Consider the following 18,534-nt stretch of genomic DNA (forward strand, 5'->3'; position numbering starts at 1 on the left):
CCATATGGGACAGATACATGGCGTCTCCATGAGTCAGAATCAACTCACTGGCAACTAACAACACAACAAAGATGGAGACAGGTATGCAATGAAGCGAGATTTCTGAACCCTGAAGGGAGAAACAGCAGTAGCTGCCTTACAGGGAAAGTCAGTACTGGGTCCAGAGCAGGAGTCACCCAGGGCCAGTATAAATGTTTTATCCTGAGAGGAGTTCCAAGGCCCCAAGTTATGATATATAGTTCCTCTGTCAGCAATAAGTATGTCTGGGATTTATTTAGTTATATAAAGTGGACTCAGGAAAAGTCCCCCTCCCCAGCAAACCTTAGCCTTCATCCTCTTGATACATAAGCGTCTTCCTCAGATAGCACATACTATACAGAGGTTCAAAGGCCATTTTTTTTTTTAAGAACTCACATTCTTCTAGAAGCTTTAGAAAGCATATTATCTAACAAGGAGGCTTCCATGGTCAGAGGCTTGACGGGGTGTTTGGGCCCTCAAGCCAGATTGACTACTCCATCTTCCATACTAACTTGAGCACTTCCTGTTTCTTAGAATCACCACACAAGGGAGCCCGGGATAGAACACTGAGAGGCAACCTGGTAGATAAACCGAGTAAGATACTGGTAACAGAACAGGTTGATGAAGCAGTGAGTCTCCTTTTTGGAAAAGAACGACCTCAGGAAAAATCCATGTCACATCAGGTAGTTCAGTGCCCGGAAGTCAGAAAGGGCGCCAAGATCCTAGGGCTTGGGCGTGTGCCAGCATGTCTGAATGGGCTGGAGATAAGGACACCATCAGTACACTCCTGCAAGAAAACTCTGAGGAGAAGGGAACAGCAAGTAACAAGTCTTGCCACACCACAAAGTGGTAGGCTCAGGAATGAAATCAGGGCTTCAAACCAGTTCATTCCAGTTTGACACCCTGCCTTTCCACCCCAGATGTATCGAATGAGAATCTACATTTTAACAAGATCCCCATAAGAATAACCTGCCGGATCATCTGTAAGACGCTCTGGTGGTGTAGTGGTTAAAGCACTCGACCTTGAGGGTTCAAACCTACTAGCTGCTCCATGGGAGAAAGATGTGTCAGTCTGCTTCAGAAAAAGATTTACAGCCTGGGAAACCCTATGGTGCAGTTCTCCTCTGTCCTGCAGAGTTGCTATGAATTAGAATCAACTTGACAACAGTGGTTGGTGGTTGGTTGGGGTCGTCTGTGACTATCTGGCACAGTTGCTGAATTTTCCTTTAAAACCACAAGGCACCAGAGATTTAAGGTCCCAACAAGAACCATATGGCACACCCAAGTTGGGTAAATAAAGGAGAGTTTAATTAAGGAACTATTATTAATGGTGTGAGGAGAGGTTAACCAGGGGATAGTTCTGTAACCCATGGCTAATAACTTGTGGTACAATTACCACTCCTCAACTAGAAGGAGCAGGGCAAGGAGCTTAGCAACCAATAGGTTACTAGAGGTTGAGAAGATCAAAGTGTGAGGAGAAGGTCACTGACAGGTGTGAATGAAACCAGCTTGCAGTAAGCCTGACAGGAGGAAGCCAGGAAAGAAAATTACCCAGGTCTCAATTCACCTCCCTCTCTTTTGACTAGGCCAGACTTCTGGGGACAAAGGAGAGCAGAGAAAGTCGGGAGCTTCAGAGGGTACCTAGCAAAACACCACTGAGATGAATTGGAGGAATCACTAAGGAGGATTGGAGGAATGCCAGTGGGCTTTTTTTTTTTTTTTTTTACTTGCTTTCATTACAGAACAAAACATCTCCCACTCACTCAAAGCAGGAGATCTAGACCACACATTAAAGAAATCTATGTTGTATTTCCTAAGAAGAGCAGTAACTATCAGGTGGTTAAAATGGCTAACAGGCTCAATCTCGAAAAACACTCGATTTTTCTACTTTAATAATTTCAATCTCTATTATCCTTGTTTTGGAAGGATGATTGGGCAATCTACTTCCAGAGAGATACCACCTCGGAAACCCAAGGAGGGGTTGCTATGCATCCAGTTGACTCGACAGCAGTGAGTTTGGTTGTGGGTTTTTGTTTTTTTAATCCTTATTACAACTTAAAAAGCAATACATGCACTTTCTTTTCCGAACATTTAGAAGTATAAATAAACCAAAATGAGAAACTAAACTCTCATAATCTCACATTCTAGTGATTACCATGTACTTTTTAGATATGTGTGTTTATATTTCTTAAACATTTTATTTTGATATAAATTTAGACTGATAGAAAAGTTGCAAGAAAAGTACAAAAATGCTCCATATATCCTTCACAGCGAATCTCTAAATGTTAAATGTTCATCATCTTTGCTTTATCTGTCATGCATATATACATGCATATACACAAACACATACATTTTGTTTTTTTCTTCCTGAAGCATTTGAGAGTCATCACATTTAAAATTTAACAGAGACAAGTTATGTTAATAACCTCTGAACCATTCAGTATCTCCAACTGTAATGGGCAATCCTCAAAATAAGAAATGAGAGAATAATAAGGATAACAGAACCTTGACCAAGAAATTTTCATCAGCTCAGAACAGACTTAGCTAGAAAACGCAGACCCTTAGACCTCTGTAAATGGCCTGAGGTCTGGTTGCAATCCTGAAACAGAACACAAAAGGTTTTGTGTGACAAATACTCAGATACAGTCATATTTTTGGGATGATACTCTTTAAACTGGGCGAGCCTGAAAGATGTCAGGTGTCACTTGAGGGCTCAGACTGAGACCTCAGAAAGTCACCTGGTAGGGGCTGTCTGGAGGTGTGAAGGCAGCCCATGGCTCACCAAGCAAGTGATGCTCCATCTCGAAGATCTTGTTCCTTGGCATCCCATCCAATTCGGAGCATGTTGTATCATTCTGGGGAGTCCCTGGGTGGTACAAATGATTCACTTTCTCAGCTGCTAATGAAAAGGTTGGAGGTTTGAGTGCACTCAGAGGCACCTCAGAAGAAAGGTCTGGCAATCTACTTCCCAAAAAAACCAAAAATCTACTTTCAAAAAATGGAAAGCCCTATGGACCACAGGAGCGCTGCTAGCATAGTGCCCAAGGCACTTGACTGCTAACCAGAAGGCTGGTGGTTCAAACCCACCAGCCACCCCTCAGAAGGAAGGTTGGGTGATCTATTTCCATAGAGATACCACCTCAGAAACCCAAGGAGGGGTTGCTATGAGTCGGGTCCGACTCAATGGCACATAACAACAACATGGACCATAGTTCTATTGTGACACACGTGGGGTCACCACGAGTCAGAATCAACTCATTGGCAATTGGGAAAAACATTTTGGAAAAGCTAATTCCAGGCATCAAATTGTAAGTGTGTAATTTAGAAGACAGAGGCAGTAGTTTTGAGGTCAGTCGTTCCAGCCAGGGCACAGACAACCTCCCCACATGGAATCAAGTGAAAAGCAAGGCCTTCTGTTACCTCCAGGTACTGACTGAAGCAGCATTGGGTGTTGGGACTGGGTTGAATAATTTTTTTCAGAGGTAGCACATCACTTGGAATCTCACCCTAATGATGCCAGGTTGATGGTTTTCCAGAGTTGAGTCTGTCCCCAAGGTGTACAGTTCAGGGTATCAGATTGTCCATGCTTTAAAAAGCCAAAGGCAAGGGGCTTAGTGGCAGGGTCAAAGTGCTCCAACCACAACATTGATCTGGGTCGCAGTAGACAATGATTCCATCGCAGGCTCATTAAGGAGAAGGACATGCCCCACCTGATCCGAGCCTTGGCCTTGTTTCTTAAAAAAAAAAATTGCATGATATTCCTTTTACACTGAGACTTCTGAGTTTCAGCTAGCCTAAGAGACTAGCTTACACAAAGAGAGACACCTTTTAACAATTCCTTGTAGAATGAATTTCCTAAGGATTCCTATAAATCCGTGCAAGGGAGCCTGGCTGTTGGTTCTCCAGGTAAACGTCTTCTTCACTTGTGCTTTGAGAGCAAGAGAAAAGAATGGAAGGGGGATGTCAGGGTGAGGCTAACAAGGAAGAGAGGAAGCCAGGACCGCTACCTCCTTGCCAAGAATCTGGTTCCTAGGGGGAACAGCACGTGCGTGAACCCTCCAAATGCCTATGGGCTCAATTGTCAGCTGCAGAGGTGGGTGAATCTGGGGGTAACCATCCTGCTGGGACTTCCATCCTGGGAAAATATTCACACACATAAAAGTAATGTGACGAGAGGTCTCCAGCTTGAGTTAGCCAGGTGGAGAGCTGCCCGAGAGTGAGTCTGCTCTCAGCAGACCCTTGGAAACTACCACCTGGCCACACTGTGCCCACAGACAAGACGCCAAAGAGAGCCTTCATCTCTCTGTGGGCAATCCCAAAAGAAGGCTTCTACTTCTGCTATCCCTTCATCCTACCTCAGAATCAGAGAAACATGTGCAGGGGAGAGGGTGACAGCCAGGCTGCCCCCCTCCACTCCAAGCCACTAGAAACTGGGTGAATCAGCAGCCTGGAGGAGGTGTTAACATCAGGTCTAGGATTTAAGTTGTGAAATGAGCAGTAAGGAGTCTTAAGAACTGAAAATGACTGTTCTAATAGATGAAAGTTACTGAAAATTATGGAATCAATAGCAGAGGATGTTTCAAGAGAGAACAGATAATAGCTGTCACCCAGGAAAAAAATCATTTTTACCCAATTCATTGAGATTCTAAGACAGTCACATTAGAAATACAGACTTTTATCTCCTCTCCCTTTAAGATTCCCTCTATAATCCTCCTTCTTAAAACAGCAACAACCTTATCAAGGATCAAATGGGCACCAGTCAACACCATATCTCTTTTTGAGTCTATTTTCTCAGTGATATGAGGAGCCCTGGTGGCACAGTGTGTAAGTGCTCTGCTGCTAATCAAAAGGTCAGTGGTTCAAACACACCAGCAGATCTGAGGGAGAGAGATGTGGCAGTCTGCTTCCATAAAGATTAAAAATCAAAAACTTAACTCACTGTTATGGAGTTCATTCTGACCCATAGCAACCCCCACTGGGTTTCAAAGGCTATAAACCTTTACAGAAGCAGAGTGCCTCATCTTTCTTCTGCAGAGCAGCTGGTGGGTTCAAACCACTGACGTTTTGATTAACAGCCAAATGCCCTACCACTACACCACCAAGGCTCCTTTCCATAAAGATTATAGGTTTGGACACCGTATAGGACAGTTTACTCTGTCTTACAGAGTCACTATGAATTGGAATCAACTTTTAGTGATGGTCTTGGTGTTTTGTTTTATGAGGAGCCCCAAAAAGCCAGGAGGCAGGCTTAGCTCCCACTTCAGTGGGATGTAAGTGCATTCCTTCTTTTGGTATATAGAGCATTAACCAAGCAAAGCCCAAAGTGGTGGAGAGGGGAAATAAAAAGTTTGCAAGTGGGCCATTAGGTGTGATATGAAAATACCACTCCAACAGTCACTCTGTTGTTAATAGCTGCTGAGTTGGCTCCAACTCGTGGTGACCTTATGTATAATAGAACAAAACTTTGCATATCAATAAGTAGAGTCAAAGACATGGTAAGAAGGATGGAATTCTTATGTGGAGTAAATAAATAAATAAACAATATTTTTATTTATTTTGGAAAAAATATTGCAAGGCTAAATTGTATTTACCTTCATATACTTTAGGGAGGCGCCATATCATTTCAAGAAAAAAAAGATACGGATTAGAGCTCCCCCATGATGCCCTAGACTCATTCTGTTGTACTGCTGTCTGGCTGCCTTTTGGTGGATCTCATTTCCTACTCCATACATGACCCAGACAGGCTCCTCATGGCATGTGCTAGTCCTATGTGCAAAATCTATGTCAACTTGGAACTCATAAATAATGCTTAAAGGATCTCTGATCATTTTTCTGACCTTCTTTCAAATTTGCCTAAATTTTCTGCAACACCTTGGGTACCCATGTAAGAAAAGTCCCCCAATTGTTCTTAGGAAGGACTTTCTATCTGTCACCATCAGAGGGCGACTTTCAATAGTTTCCTGGATCTACGCTCCCTCTTGGGGTGTAATTCCAAATTGCTCCCTGATTTATCATTCCTTTCCTCTGCCATTAAATGTCTTTGGAACACAGTCATTTTCCCACACCTACTATCATCAAAAACATTTCTGCAACTCTAGTCCTTACATGTAAAAGCATTTAGGTCCAGATATAAAATTGGAGGGATGCTTCTTTTTCTTTTGTATCAGACCAGTTTTAACATTTCAGATCTCATGTCTTCCCCCGAGTAAACAAGCTCTTTATTTACCTGCTGATATGTCCCTTGTTTGCCTTCTGTCATTCCTAAAGCTAACATTCTCCAGTATAGTTCTTTGTTCACTTGAAACACCCAGTAGATCGGTCCTGTCTGCTGACCAAGATTCCTTCAGTAAAAGCGTTCCAGATGCAAGATCTCCATAGTGATTTTTCAGCCTCTAGGTTGGTACTATTTCATTCTTCTTGTAAGAAGGGACCTTCTTTCTCTCCATTCAGTCATTGCTATGTTGCTATGGTATCCACAAATGTGATCAGGTCATAACTAATGGGTGTGCTAGGGCCAAACTGAGAGCACAGAGGATGTGGATAAGCCATATAAATCTTTTGATATTGATTCCACCCTGATTTCTTCTTGGATTTAGTATTTCTTCTCTAAGAAAAAATAAGAAGGAAAATTTGGGATGGCTGGGCGTTTAAAAATTGAAAACAAAAATCTCACATATGCTTCATAGAACCTCACTCTTTTTCAGTTACTCATCTGATCCACAAATATTTATTGATAATATACCAAGTACTACTGTTCTAGACACTGGGGATAGAGTAGGGAACCAAGCATGCAAAGTCCTGGCCATATTGCAACATACACTGTAGTGAGGGAGATGGATAATAAATGAACAAATATATAATTTTGGATAGTGTTAAGGGCTATGTAGAATGTTGTTGTTGAGTGCCATTGAGTCATTTCCAATTCATTGTGACCCCATGTGACAGAGTAGAACTGTCCCATAGGGTTTTCTTGGCTGTCGTCTTTACAGAAGCACATTACCAGGTCTTTCTCCCACGGAGCCACTGGGGGCTTCGAATTGCCAGCTTTTGGGTAGCAGCCAGGCACTTAATCATTTGCATCACCAGGGCTCCTTTAGGTCTGTAAGAAAAATAAAGTAAATAAAGAGATAGATTGGAAATGAGTGCCTATTTGGTGCAGCTGAGGAAGGCCTTATAAGATGACATTTAGCAAAAACAAAATGGTGTGAATGAGTAAGCCATAGAAAGTTATTGAAGATGAATGCTCCAGGTGAAGAGAATAAATGAAACACTGACATGGGCATGAGTTTAGAATGCTCAAGGAATAGCAAAAAGTTCAAGATGGCCAGAGTCACTGTTACGGATTGAATTGTGACCCCCAACAAATATGTGTTGTAAATCCTGATCTCTTTGCCTGTGGTTAGAGTCCCACTTGGGAATGGGTTCATCAGTTACATTAATGAGACAGGATTAGTGTAGGTGTAGCTTGAGTCAATCTCTTTAGAGATATAAAGAGATTAAATACACAAGCTGGCAAACAGAGATAGGGGAAGAAAGATGCCAGCCACATGAAAATCGCCCAGGAGCAGAAGTTCAAAGAGACAAAGATCTTCCTCCAGAACTGACAGAAAGAGAAAGCCTTCCACTAGAGCTACACCCTGGATTCGGACATCTAGCCTCCTCACCTGTGAGAAAATAAATTTCTGTTTGTTAAAGCCACTCACTTGTGGTATTTCTGTTATAGCAGCACTAGAGAAGTAAGAGGGTCATGAACATCGTGGAGAGACAGTGGGAGATGAAGCTGGAGAAGGAACAGTGAGAGTCACACAGGGTCTTGTCGCTTGTGGTGAAGAGCTTGAATCTTACTCTCAACGGGATTAGAAGGTATTGACACATTTTAAACAGCAAAGTTTTGTGATTTTTTTTTACATTAGAAAAGATCTATCTCTAAAAGGAGGTCCTACAGTCAATTATTGTTGTTGCTGTTATGTGCCGTCGAGTCATACTGACTCATAGCAACCCCTCCTTGGGTTTCCGAGGCGGTATCACTACAGAAGTAGATTGCCCAACCTTCCTTCTGAAGAGTGGCTGGTGAGTTTGAACCACCAGCCTTTTGGTTACCAGTCAAGTGCTTTAGGCACTATGCTACCAGAGCTCCCACAGTCAATTACTAGGGTGATTCTTAGTTATAAACAGTCTGTATGACTTTTATCTGCTGTTTGTGAACAGAAGTGTTGAGAGGAGCACGGGAAGCAGGGCTACTCAGTTTCAAAGGGTGGGCCATGACCGTCTAGGTCTCAGAGACTAAGGTCTTCACCAAACTCTTCTACGATGTGATGAAAACTATCAACACTTAAGGTAGATGAGAATGATTAAATGTGAGTTGAATTCTGTTGTTTTATATGCAGAGCATGAATATATAAAGAAATCCAATGATTCTGTGTTGAGGGAAAAAAACAAAAAGATCTACGCTCAGAGCTATGTTTGCTCCTTTCCTTTCTCCTTTGTGCCTTTTCTGTTGTCTTTGGGTTTGACAAAGGGTTTGTGAGGGCCAAAGCAGGCCCTGCCCGTACACTCAAGGAATGGGCCATTTAGGCTAGCATTTGTAGACCCTCCTGAGGCCTGGTAAAGGCCATCCAGAACCCTTTCTTACATGTGTCATTTTTAAGGGATATGGAACCGATAAGAACTGTCAACATGCAGTCTAATCTCTGCTTAATATATTGTCCACTCCCTGACATTAAACCAAAACTAAAAACCAGTTAATTCTAACTCATGGCACCCCCATGTATGTCAGATTAGAACTGTAGTCCTAGGGTTTTCAATGGCTGATTTTTTGGAAGTAATTCCAGGCCAAAGAGCTCTGGTGGTTAACCAAAAGGTCGGCAGTTCAAACCTACCAGCCACCCCATGGGAAAAAGATGAGGCAGTCTGCCTTCATAAAGATTGATAGCCTTGGAAACCCTGTTAGGCAGTTCTACCCTGTCCTTTTGAATTGCTATGAATTGGAATCTACTTAATGGCAGTGTTTGGGTTTTGTTTGGTTAATCTCCAGGCCCTTCTTCCAAGTTGCCATTGGGTGGACTAGAACCACCAACCTTTAACTATTCATACCACCCAGGGTCTCCTGGTGCACAGTAGGTGTTCAATAAATATTTGTTGAATGAGAAAATAAATGAATACAAGTCTGAGGTATGCATTTTGTGCAAACCATTTTGTGGTTTGCATTTCTGGCCTGCAGCCCTGGCTGAGTAGAGAATAATAACAAATCAAGTTGTTTTTTGCAACAGACACCAAACCATTTTTCAATGCTCCAAATACCCACACACCAAAGTTCTGGTTTTGAGGAAAACTTCCCTGGCCTTATCAAGAAGGTGGTCTGTTTGCATTAGTCAGAACCCAATCAGGAAAATATAGAAACCACACTAGGTTCTTCAAACACAAGGAATTTAATTTAGAAAACTGATTACACAGTGGTTAGAAGGTTGGATAGCACAGAGATGGTAGCTGCAGGAAGCAGCCTCCCTCTCTTCATACCCCCGTAGGGCTGGGGGAGCAAAGGGAAGAGGTGGGGCTACCAGAGCTGGGGCTTAGACATCAGAAGAGGAGAGAGCTATGCTGGTCCTAGGCGGGCTGGGAGATTGCAGGCGGGGCCAACTGCTTCTGCCCAAGAGGTGCTGACAAGAGCTGGAAAACAAGAAGGGCCTCTTCTCCCACCTTCCAGCCTTTCTGTAATGCCTCCTTTGGGCATAACCTAGTAGGAAGCCCAAAAAGGGGCCCTGGTAGTACAGTGCTTAAGTGCTTAGCTGCTAATCAGAAGGATGGCAATTTGAGCCCACCAGTCTGTCAGCAGGAGAAAGAGGTGGCAGTTTGCTTCTGTAAAGATTACTCACTGCTGTGGAGTCGGATCCAACTCATACTGCCAGCCTTCTGCTTAGTAGTCAAATGCCTTAGGCACTACGCCACCAGAAATCTTTCTGTAAAGATTGTTGTTGTTGTTGTTACGTGCCGTCGAGTCGGACCCGACTCAGCGACCCCTCCTTGGGTGTCTGAGGCAGTATCGCTACAGAAGTAGATTGCCCCATCTTCCTACAGCCTTGGAAACCCTGTGGGGCAATTCTACTCCATCCTATAGGGTTAGAATCGACTCACCGCAGTGGTTTTTTGTTTTTGTTTTTTAGTAGGAAGCCCACTGGCGGGGGCTGTGGGAGATGTACTTTGCATCTCAAGATGGCAACATAAATTTGCTCCTTGAGGGAAACCAAAGGGAAAGAAGAACCTTCCCCAAGGGCTTCTCCTTTCCTATTCTCCCCCTCCACAACCCTAAGCCTACAAACATTGATGTTTTTAAAGCTTCAGCCAGTATTAAAATTCAATATATAGTTTGATAGGAAACTATAATGTATAGGAAGAGATACAGTCTGATACAAGTATGCATTATCCTACATTGCTGTTGCTGGCTACTAGACTATGCAGAGTCTGGTGTGATTTGGAAGGACTAGAAGGACAGGGAAAACAAAGAGTAGAGGATGGGGTGGGGTAAACTTCTTGGTCTGAGCCTCACCAAGAGCTAACACATTAGTGCTGTTGTTGTTGTTATGTGCCGTGGAGTCAAAGCCAACTCATAGCGACCCCTCCTTAGGTTTCCAAGGCAATATCACTACGGGAGTAGATTGCTCAACCTTTCTTCCGAGGAGTGGCTGGTGGGTTTGAACTGCCAGCCTTCTGGTGAGCAGTCAAGTGCCTTAGGCACTGTGCTACCAGAGCTCCCTTACATTAGTGCTAGTTGCCTAGAATCCACCTTTGATGACTGGGCTCCATTATGACATTCAATTGTGACTCAGTTATGACATTGTCTTCCATAATTGGGGCAGAAATCTGTACCATTGACAAATGTCTCCTTTCTTGGAGAAAGGTATCTGGAGTGATCATTTCATTTCCTAACTCAGTTGGATTCTTGGTGCTTGGGTGTAAAAGCTGAGACTCCATCACCTTTATAGAAGCAGGTAAATGGGGGGAGATGCTCTCAGGAGACAAGAGAAGAAACTCACGTTAGTGGGTGTGGGGAGGTGCCCTGAATGGAAAGCATACCCACCCCTGCTTCCACCAGTGGGTGTATTATCCCACCATGCTTGACACATTTAGAAATTGGCTGTGTGGGCATCTCTAGGCCCAAGGGTTTTTCTGGTGCCCTCTTCTATCCTTCACTGTTCATCTTGATTACAGATTATAGAACAGATTGTAGGTTCAAACCACCAACCTTTCAGTTAGCAGCTGAGCACTTGACAGTGCACCACCAGGGTTCTTCTCATTGTATGGTTATGTGTCAGTTTGCCTGGGCCTGGTTTTGAGTGGTTGGACCGCTGGATGTAGTTATTCACCATGATGAGTCTGGTAACCAGCTCCGTGGTAGAATCTACTGTGAGTAGCTGAGTAGATGCCTTAGGGATGTGGTCTGATTCCAGTATGTGAGAAGAACTTTGAGAAAGGTCTTGAGCATTTTGGCACATCTGGGTCCTACATTTGGCCAAGTCTTCATCTCAGTGTCTTGCCATGTTGTCAATCTTGAGACTGTTTCTGGACTTGAACTAGTGGCCTACCATGTTGCTTGATAATCTTGGGACTGTGCATTTTGTTTGTTGACCTTGGGTTTGTCAGCCTCAGCAGCCAGCAGCTGCCTGAGTGAAGAGAAGCCTTCAGCTCCAGAGGGCCAGGAGCAAGAGACAGAGCTGAAGCCCAATGTCAAGGGGCCTTTACCTAGTCCCTACAGCTGGCACTTTGAACTTGGATTTCTAGCCTCCTAACTGTAAGAGAATAAACTCCTGTTTGTTAAAGTCATCAACTTGTGGGATTTTCTGTTATAGCAGCACTAGGGAACCAAAACACACTGCAAACAGGATGTTGAAGTATCTCAGGTGCCAATCACATCTCTTCCCCCTCCAGGTCCTGAAGCAATTAATAAGAACATTCAAGAATCAGAAAAGATCAAAATATCACATTTTTTCTAGAAGCCATGTGGGAGATGGGGGCAAGGGACTGAACCTAAATTGGGCTTCCTAATACATCCCTTGTATGGAAAAAAGATTGAAGTTGTCAAAGACTTCACATTGCTTGATTCTATAATTAACACCAATGGAAGCAGCAGTCAGGACATCAGATAATGTATAGCACTAAGCAAATTGACTGCAAAGGACCTCTTTCAAGTGCTGAAGAGCAAAGATGTCTCCTTCAGTACTAAGGTGTGCCTGATACAAATCATAACAGCCTCATATGCATGTGAGAGCTGGACAATGAATAAGGAAGACTGAAGAAGAGTTCATGCTTTTGAGTTGTGGTGCTGGCGAACAATGCTGAAAGTGCCATGGACTGCTAAAAGAACTAACAGATCTGTCCTGGAGGAAGTACAGCCGGAATGCTCCTTTGAAGTGAGAATGGCCAGACTTTGTCTCACCTACTTTGGTCATGTTGTCAGAAGGGACCATTCCCTGAAGAAGGATATCATGCTTGACAAGGTGGAGGCTTGACGAAAGAGAGGAAGGCCCTCAATGAGATGGATTGACACAGTGGCTGTGACAATGGGCTCAAGCATATCAAGGATTGTGGAGCTGGTGTGGGACTAGGTGGTGTTTTGTTCTGCTGTGCGTGGGGTAACTATGAGTCCGAGATGACTCAATGGCACCTAACAACAACAACAACAATAGTCGAGTGCCTAACTGTTGGTGCCACCCAGGGACCCCTATGACATACCTAGTCATTCATAAACTGCAAACCTCTCCTTAACAAAGATAGAGCCTCACATGCATAACTTGGCACATGTTGGTAGGTGGCTTGGAGAAGAAGAGCCAAAAACAGGGTGAGCTACCCTTGCTCAGCACTGTAACCGCCACATTTTCATTGCAGAAGGAAGGAAGGATGGATGCTACCATACAAATACTTCCAAAAGGGTGGTGGTAGTTGTTACTTGCTGTCAAGTTGATTCTAACTGAGGGTGAGCCCATGTGTTATAGAGCAGAACTGCTCTATAGGTTATCTTGTCTGTAATGGAAAGTCACCAGACCTTTTCTTCCTTCATACTGCTGGGTGGTTTGAACTGCCAACATTTAGGTTAGCAGTTCAGCATAAATCATTTGTGCCACCTAAGGACCTTTCAATGGCCAACATGCCATCAAAAAGGACTAAAGGGTAGAACTTTCTATTTCATAAGCAAGGAAAAGAAAATGGTCACACAGAGAGGTCCTCCTGCCTGTGCCCTTAGCTACTGCTCTTTGCTCCTGAGGTCACATTGCCCAGAATGGATGGTGCTATCAAATATCAGCCTAAAGCTTGTTCTTTTTCCTTTTTGGCCTGTTTCCAATGAACACCTCAACATTCTAGATTGCCTGACCATCATAAATCCCCTGCGTCTCCTCCAGAGTCAAGAAAAAGAACAATGAAGATGTTTTCATAATGGAAATTTCTGTGCTAAGGGGTTTCCCTTTCTTCCCTCAACTGTGGTTGATCTCCTGATGTCCCTAAAGGTACTGAACACCAGGTCTATCCATTGTTATTTTGAGTGTAACTTGTGTATGTGTGTGTTTCCAGTATGAGCTGCAGACAAACAACAATATAAGACCTGTACCTTCCAATCTGATGGCTCCTTTTATTTGTTTAAGGAGCTATGGTGGCACTGTGGTTAAAGCATTTGGCTGCTTACCACAAGGTTGGTGGTTTGAACCCACCATCCACTTTGAGGGAGAAAGTTGAGGCAGTCTGCTTCCATAGAGATTTACAGATTTGGAAACTCTGGGAGCAGTTCTACTCTGTCCTATGAGTTAGAATTGACTTAATGGCAGTGGGTTTGGTTTTGGTTTTATTTGGCTTTCAATATAGACATGAACTGGACTCACAATTCCAGAAATAATAAAGATGAGAAAAGGGTGAAAACTCATTAGTCTATTTCCTGGGAACAGGATTTCCTCTATCTAAACTTTCAGAGTTTGGCTCAGTCTAGTCATAAACTCTAGAAAATCATCATTAGGGCTTATGTGTAGATAGTCAAGCTAGATAGTCATCTATCAACACTAACCTAGAACTTACCTCTAAGTCAGTGGGCTTTATAGAAGTTGGGGCCAATGGACCTTATCCCAAGTTCTGCTTAACTGTGGCATTCTCCATAATCTGGGCCCATTCTACTTCTGACAAAAAAGCAAAGCCATTGAGTTCCCATTGAGTCAATTCCAACTCATAGAAACTGTTCTGGTTACCTAGTGCCACTCTGACAGGAACATACTACAAATGGGATGGCCTTGACAAACAGGAGTTTATTCTCTTACAGTTTGGAGGCTTGAAGTCCAAGTTCAAAGTTCCAAGCTCTAGGGGCTGTGTGAAAGCCCCTCAACCTTGGGCTTCAGCTCTGCCTCTTTCTCCCGACCCACTGAAGCTAGAGGCATCTCTTCACTCAGGCAGCTACTGGCTGCTGAGGCAGACAAGGCCAAGGTCAACAAATAAAATGGCACAGTCCCAATGTTAACAAACAACATGGCAGACCATGATTCAAGTCCACTGAAAGTCTCAGGATCAGCAGCGCATGGCAGGCTACTGAACAATGACTCGGCTACATGCAGGGTTCAATCGTGCCATAAGCTAGAGTCCATTCCCTAAGGCTTCTCCTTATATACAGGAAGCAGATCACAGCCCTAAGGCAGCTACTCAGTTGCTCACGGTAGATTTCACCATGGAGCTGATTACCAGTCTCCTCATGGGGAATAACTACATCCAGCTGCCCAGCCACTCAACCAGGCCCAGCCAAATTGACACACAAACTTAACTACCACAGTGACTTCCCCCATAGATTTTCTAAGGGTTTACGGAAACAGACTCCCCATCTTTGTCCCATGGAGCAGCTGGTGGCTTTGAACCACCAACATTTCAGTTAGCAGCCAAGTGGTTAACCAGTGCACCACCATGGCTCCTTCCTGTTCTACTTACCAACTTTTATTTCTTACTGCTTAAAACAACCTTTGTCCAGTCTGGCTACTTTACATGTCATCCCGCAAGACCCAGCTCCAGTTACATTACCTTTTAGAAAGAAACATCTTTCCTAAGCCTGACTGGCCTCTCTTTTGTCTAACTTGTGGGTCCATATCATCAGCTTTCACTTACCACTATTAACTGTGTGCATCAAACAGTGCAGCAACCCTCTTCCATCCCCCAATATATGTATACACTTTTCCCAGCTTCTCAGGCCTTATCTATGGATGATTATGGTTGTGTTGAGAGGGGAGATTTAAAAAAAAAAAAAAAGGATGGCAGCTCCCTAAAGTTTCTCCTACTACCTCTCCCCCAGCCCCAATACCTACTTGTCCCTCTATCCAACTTACTGTTTACCTCACCACTATGCCCTCCCCCGTTTTCACTTTAAGGACCCCTGCACTTAACTTTGGGGTTAAAGGCCTTGATAAATCTAAATTTGATTTTCTTCTGAAATGTAACCTGTGAATGTAGCAGGATTTGTTTTCTCAGTCTCTCAGGGAATTGAAAGAAGGGGACATGGCAACACTCTATGCGAGTGTTACGATCTCTCTCTCTTTTTTTTTTTTTTTTTTTTGAGGGGGCTCATATGCTAGTCTGTAGGCCCCTCCATGGAGTAGTTCATGAAGGTGAGGCATGGGGTTCCTCAGCCTATCTTAAACAGATCCTGAAGATAAACATGAACATAATCAGAAAGGAGAAGTTGTGTTTCCTTCTGAGTGCGGCCAAAACATTTTGCCAGATGGAGCACTTATTAAACTCTTATGGACCTTTAAACAGTACTTTGTTCTCTCACTGAAGAGTGGAGTGAGTATTCCAAAGCAGAATGAGTGGAGCTGGGAACTGTGATCCTATCTAAATTTTCATATGTGTAAGTGTGTGTGTGCTGAGCATTCATGTATGTGTACTTGGGCGGAGGCATGAAGGAAGGGCTTTATAGTCTAGCACTGCCATCCTTCAAGAATCCCTTCCCTTGGGAAACTCAATGCATGCCCGTTTTACCCACTCACCCACTCACGTGTGAAATGGTCCAGCTATCTGTTCTTGGGGTTTGGCAAGATGACAATGGAAGTGTTTTTCCACCCAGTATTGTTAGCTACAGAGTGGAAAAGAAGGGTGTTGGGGGTCATTCAGTTAAGGTGAGGACAGACACTGCTGCAGCCAACCTCTTTTCAAATCACTGTGAGCAAACTGAGCTCAACACAGAAACTACTACTCTTTTTCCTAAAGACAAATAGTCTAGTCTCACATTAGAGAACTCTATTTCTCCTATTAACGTGATTTTGACTACTGTTGTTGTTAGGAGCTCTGGTGGCACGGTGCCTAAGGCATTTGACTGCTAACCAGAAGGTTGTGGTTTAAACCCACCAGCCACTCCTCAGAAGGAAGACTGGGCAATCTTCTTCCATAAATATTTACTGCCTCAGAGACCCAAAGGGGGTCACTATGAGTTGGAATCAACTGTATGGCAGTGAGTTTGGTTTTGAGCAGGTTATGACTCATAGTGACCTTACGTATAACAGAACAAAACACTGGCACGTCCCGTGCCGTCCTCAGAATTGTTGCTGTGTTTGAGCCCATTGTTGCAGCCACTGTGTTAATCCATCTCATTGTGGGTCTTCCCCCTTTTTGAAATATTAAGATAATATTAAATTTAGTAAAAAAATATTTTGAATATTTTTTAGTAAAAATTTGATTCACAAAACAATATTAAGGTATTTTTTACTCTTTCTTCCTCTTCTTTCCTTTATTGTGTTGTTCATTTTACTTCCTTCATTCTTCCTCACATTACTTTTATGTGTGTGAATATTTTCCCAGGATGGAAGTCCCAGCAGGATGGTTACCCCCAGATTCACCCACCTCTGCAGCTGACAATTGAGCCCATAGGCATTTGGAGGGTTCACGCACGTGCTGTTACCCCTAGGAACCAGATTCTTGGCAAGGAGGTAGCGGTCCTGGCTTCCTCTCTTCCTTGTTAGCCTCACCCTGACATCCCCCTTCCATTCTTTTCTCTTGCTCTCAAAGCACAAGTGAAGAAGACGTTTACCTGGAGAACCAACAGCCAGGCTCCCTTGCACGGATTTATAGGAATCCTTAGGAAATTCATTCTACAAGGAATTGTTAAAAGGTGTCTCTCTTTGTGTAAGCTAGTCTCTTAGGCTAGCTGAAACTCAGAAGTCTCAGTGTAAAAGGAATATCATGCAATTTTTTTTTTTAAGAAACAAGGCCAAGGCTCGGATCAGGTGGGGCATGTCCTTCTCCTTAATGAGCCTGGGATGGAATCATTGTCTACTGCGACCCAGATCAATGTTGATTCCTTTCGGAATCAGCTTTTATTACAAATGGCTTTCATATTTGCTGTGAATAGCTCTAAGATATTCGGAACAGATAATAATGGTACCTCCCCAAAGAGAATCTTGGTTCCACAACTTTCTCCCTTTATGAAGAAGGATTTGGGCTCATCTCCATATATATAAATTAATTTTATTTTGGGTCTTTTTGCAGGCAAATCTTACCACATCACAGAATTAGACAGTCGCTTTTAAATCATTTGGTTAACTTTTTCCATTTTACAGATGAGGAAACTGAGGCCTCAAGAGATGAAGTGGCTGACCTAATACATTATTAGCACTTCTGGTCATTACTGATTCATATTTAATAATACCCTCCCCTCCCTCTTACCAACTAAACTGTTGATTCCTTGAGGGCAAGGGTTATCACGTCTTGTGCGTTTCTGCGTCCACCACAGCACCAATCCATTTTCTCTTGTTTCCCACACAGGATCAAGACCGGGGCTGGGCACATACTATGTGCTGAGGAAAGGATGTTTCGATGAACTGAACCCCTGCAGAACGTGGACTCTAAGGGGCACTGAATTTGGCCTCTCAGTGAATACCAGCCTGGGGTTGGACCACTTAGCAGTGAACAGCAATGGGCCCAAAGAAACAGGCCATGTGTGTAATCTTGTTTGCCTAACTAAGTTATAAATACATCTTCTACTAACTTATTCTGTAGCCCATAGAGCTTTGAACAGTGTCAGTCACAAAGTAGACCTTTACTGAATATATTTTGATTGACTGACAATCCCCAAATCAAAAGCTAGATCATGGCCTGTGTTTCATGCCACTAGAGTAATTTTGACAAGAGGAAAGCATCAGGTTGCCCAAGATAGGCAGTGCTGGGCTGAGAGCATTTTTCACGTAGATCTGTACCTTACCTTACCTTGGTCTTGAAAAGAGTATCTGAGGTCTGTGCTGTCTTTTAGATACCAAGAATTGTTCTGAAAATTGCTGCAATACAGATTATGTTGCTACTGGATAACAAAGTAATAGAACACATCAGAAGGGGGCAAACTTTAAAATGCTAAATTGGGATTAATTTATTCTGGACTACCCACAACATATCGTCTGCTCCAATTGTGGCCATTTTTTTTTTTTTTAATTATTATGATTTGGGTGAAAATTTACAGAGCTAATTCACTTTCCATTCAGCAGTTCACATACACTTTGTCTCATGACATTGACCACA

At 43.2% G+C, this 18,534-nt stretch overlaps 1 protein-coding gene across 1 annotated transcript in view; it reads left to right on the forward strand.

The window, feature by feature from the left end:
- The first annotated feature begins 7,765 nt into the window (after positions 1-7,765).
- Positions 7,766-18,534, forward strand: part of TSGA13 (testis specific 13) — a 33,604-nt gene continuing 22,835 nt past the window's right edge. The window contains exon 1 of the mRNA XM_007953483.1: positions 7,766-7,812. Coding sequence (XP_007951674.1) covers positions 7,766-7,812 — 47 coding nt within the window. The remainder of the gene's footprint in view (positions 7,813-18,534) is intronic.

Source organism: Orycteropus afer, unplaced genomic scaffold (genome assembly GCF_000298275.1).
Source record: "Orycteropus afer afer isolate SDZICR_OR568_19922 unplaced genomic scaffold, OryAfe1.0 scaffold00397, whole genome shotgun sequence".
In the NCBI taxonomy this organism is placed as follows: domain Eukaryota; kingdom Metazoa; phylum Chordata; class Mammalia; order Tubulidentata; family Orycteropodidae; genus Orycteropus; species Orycteropus afer.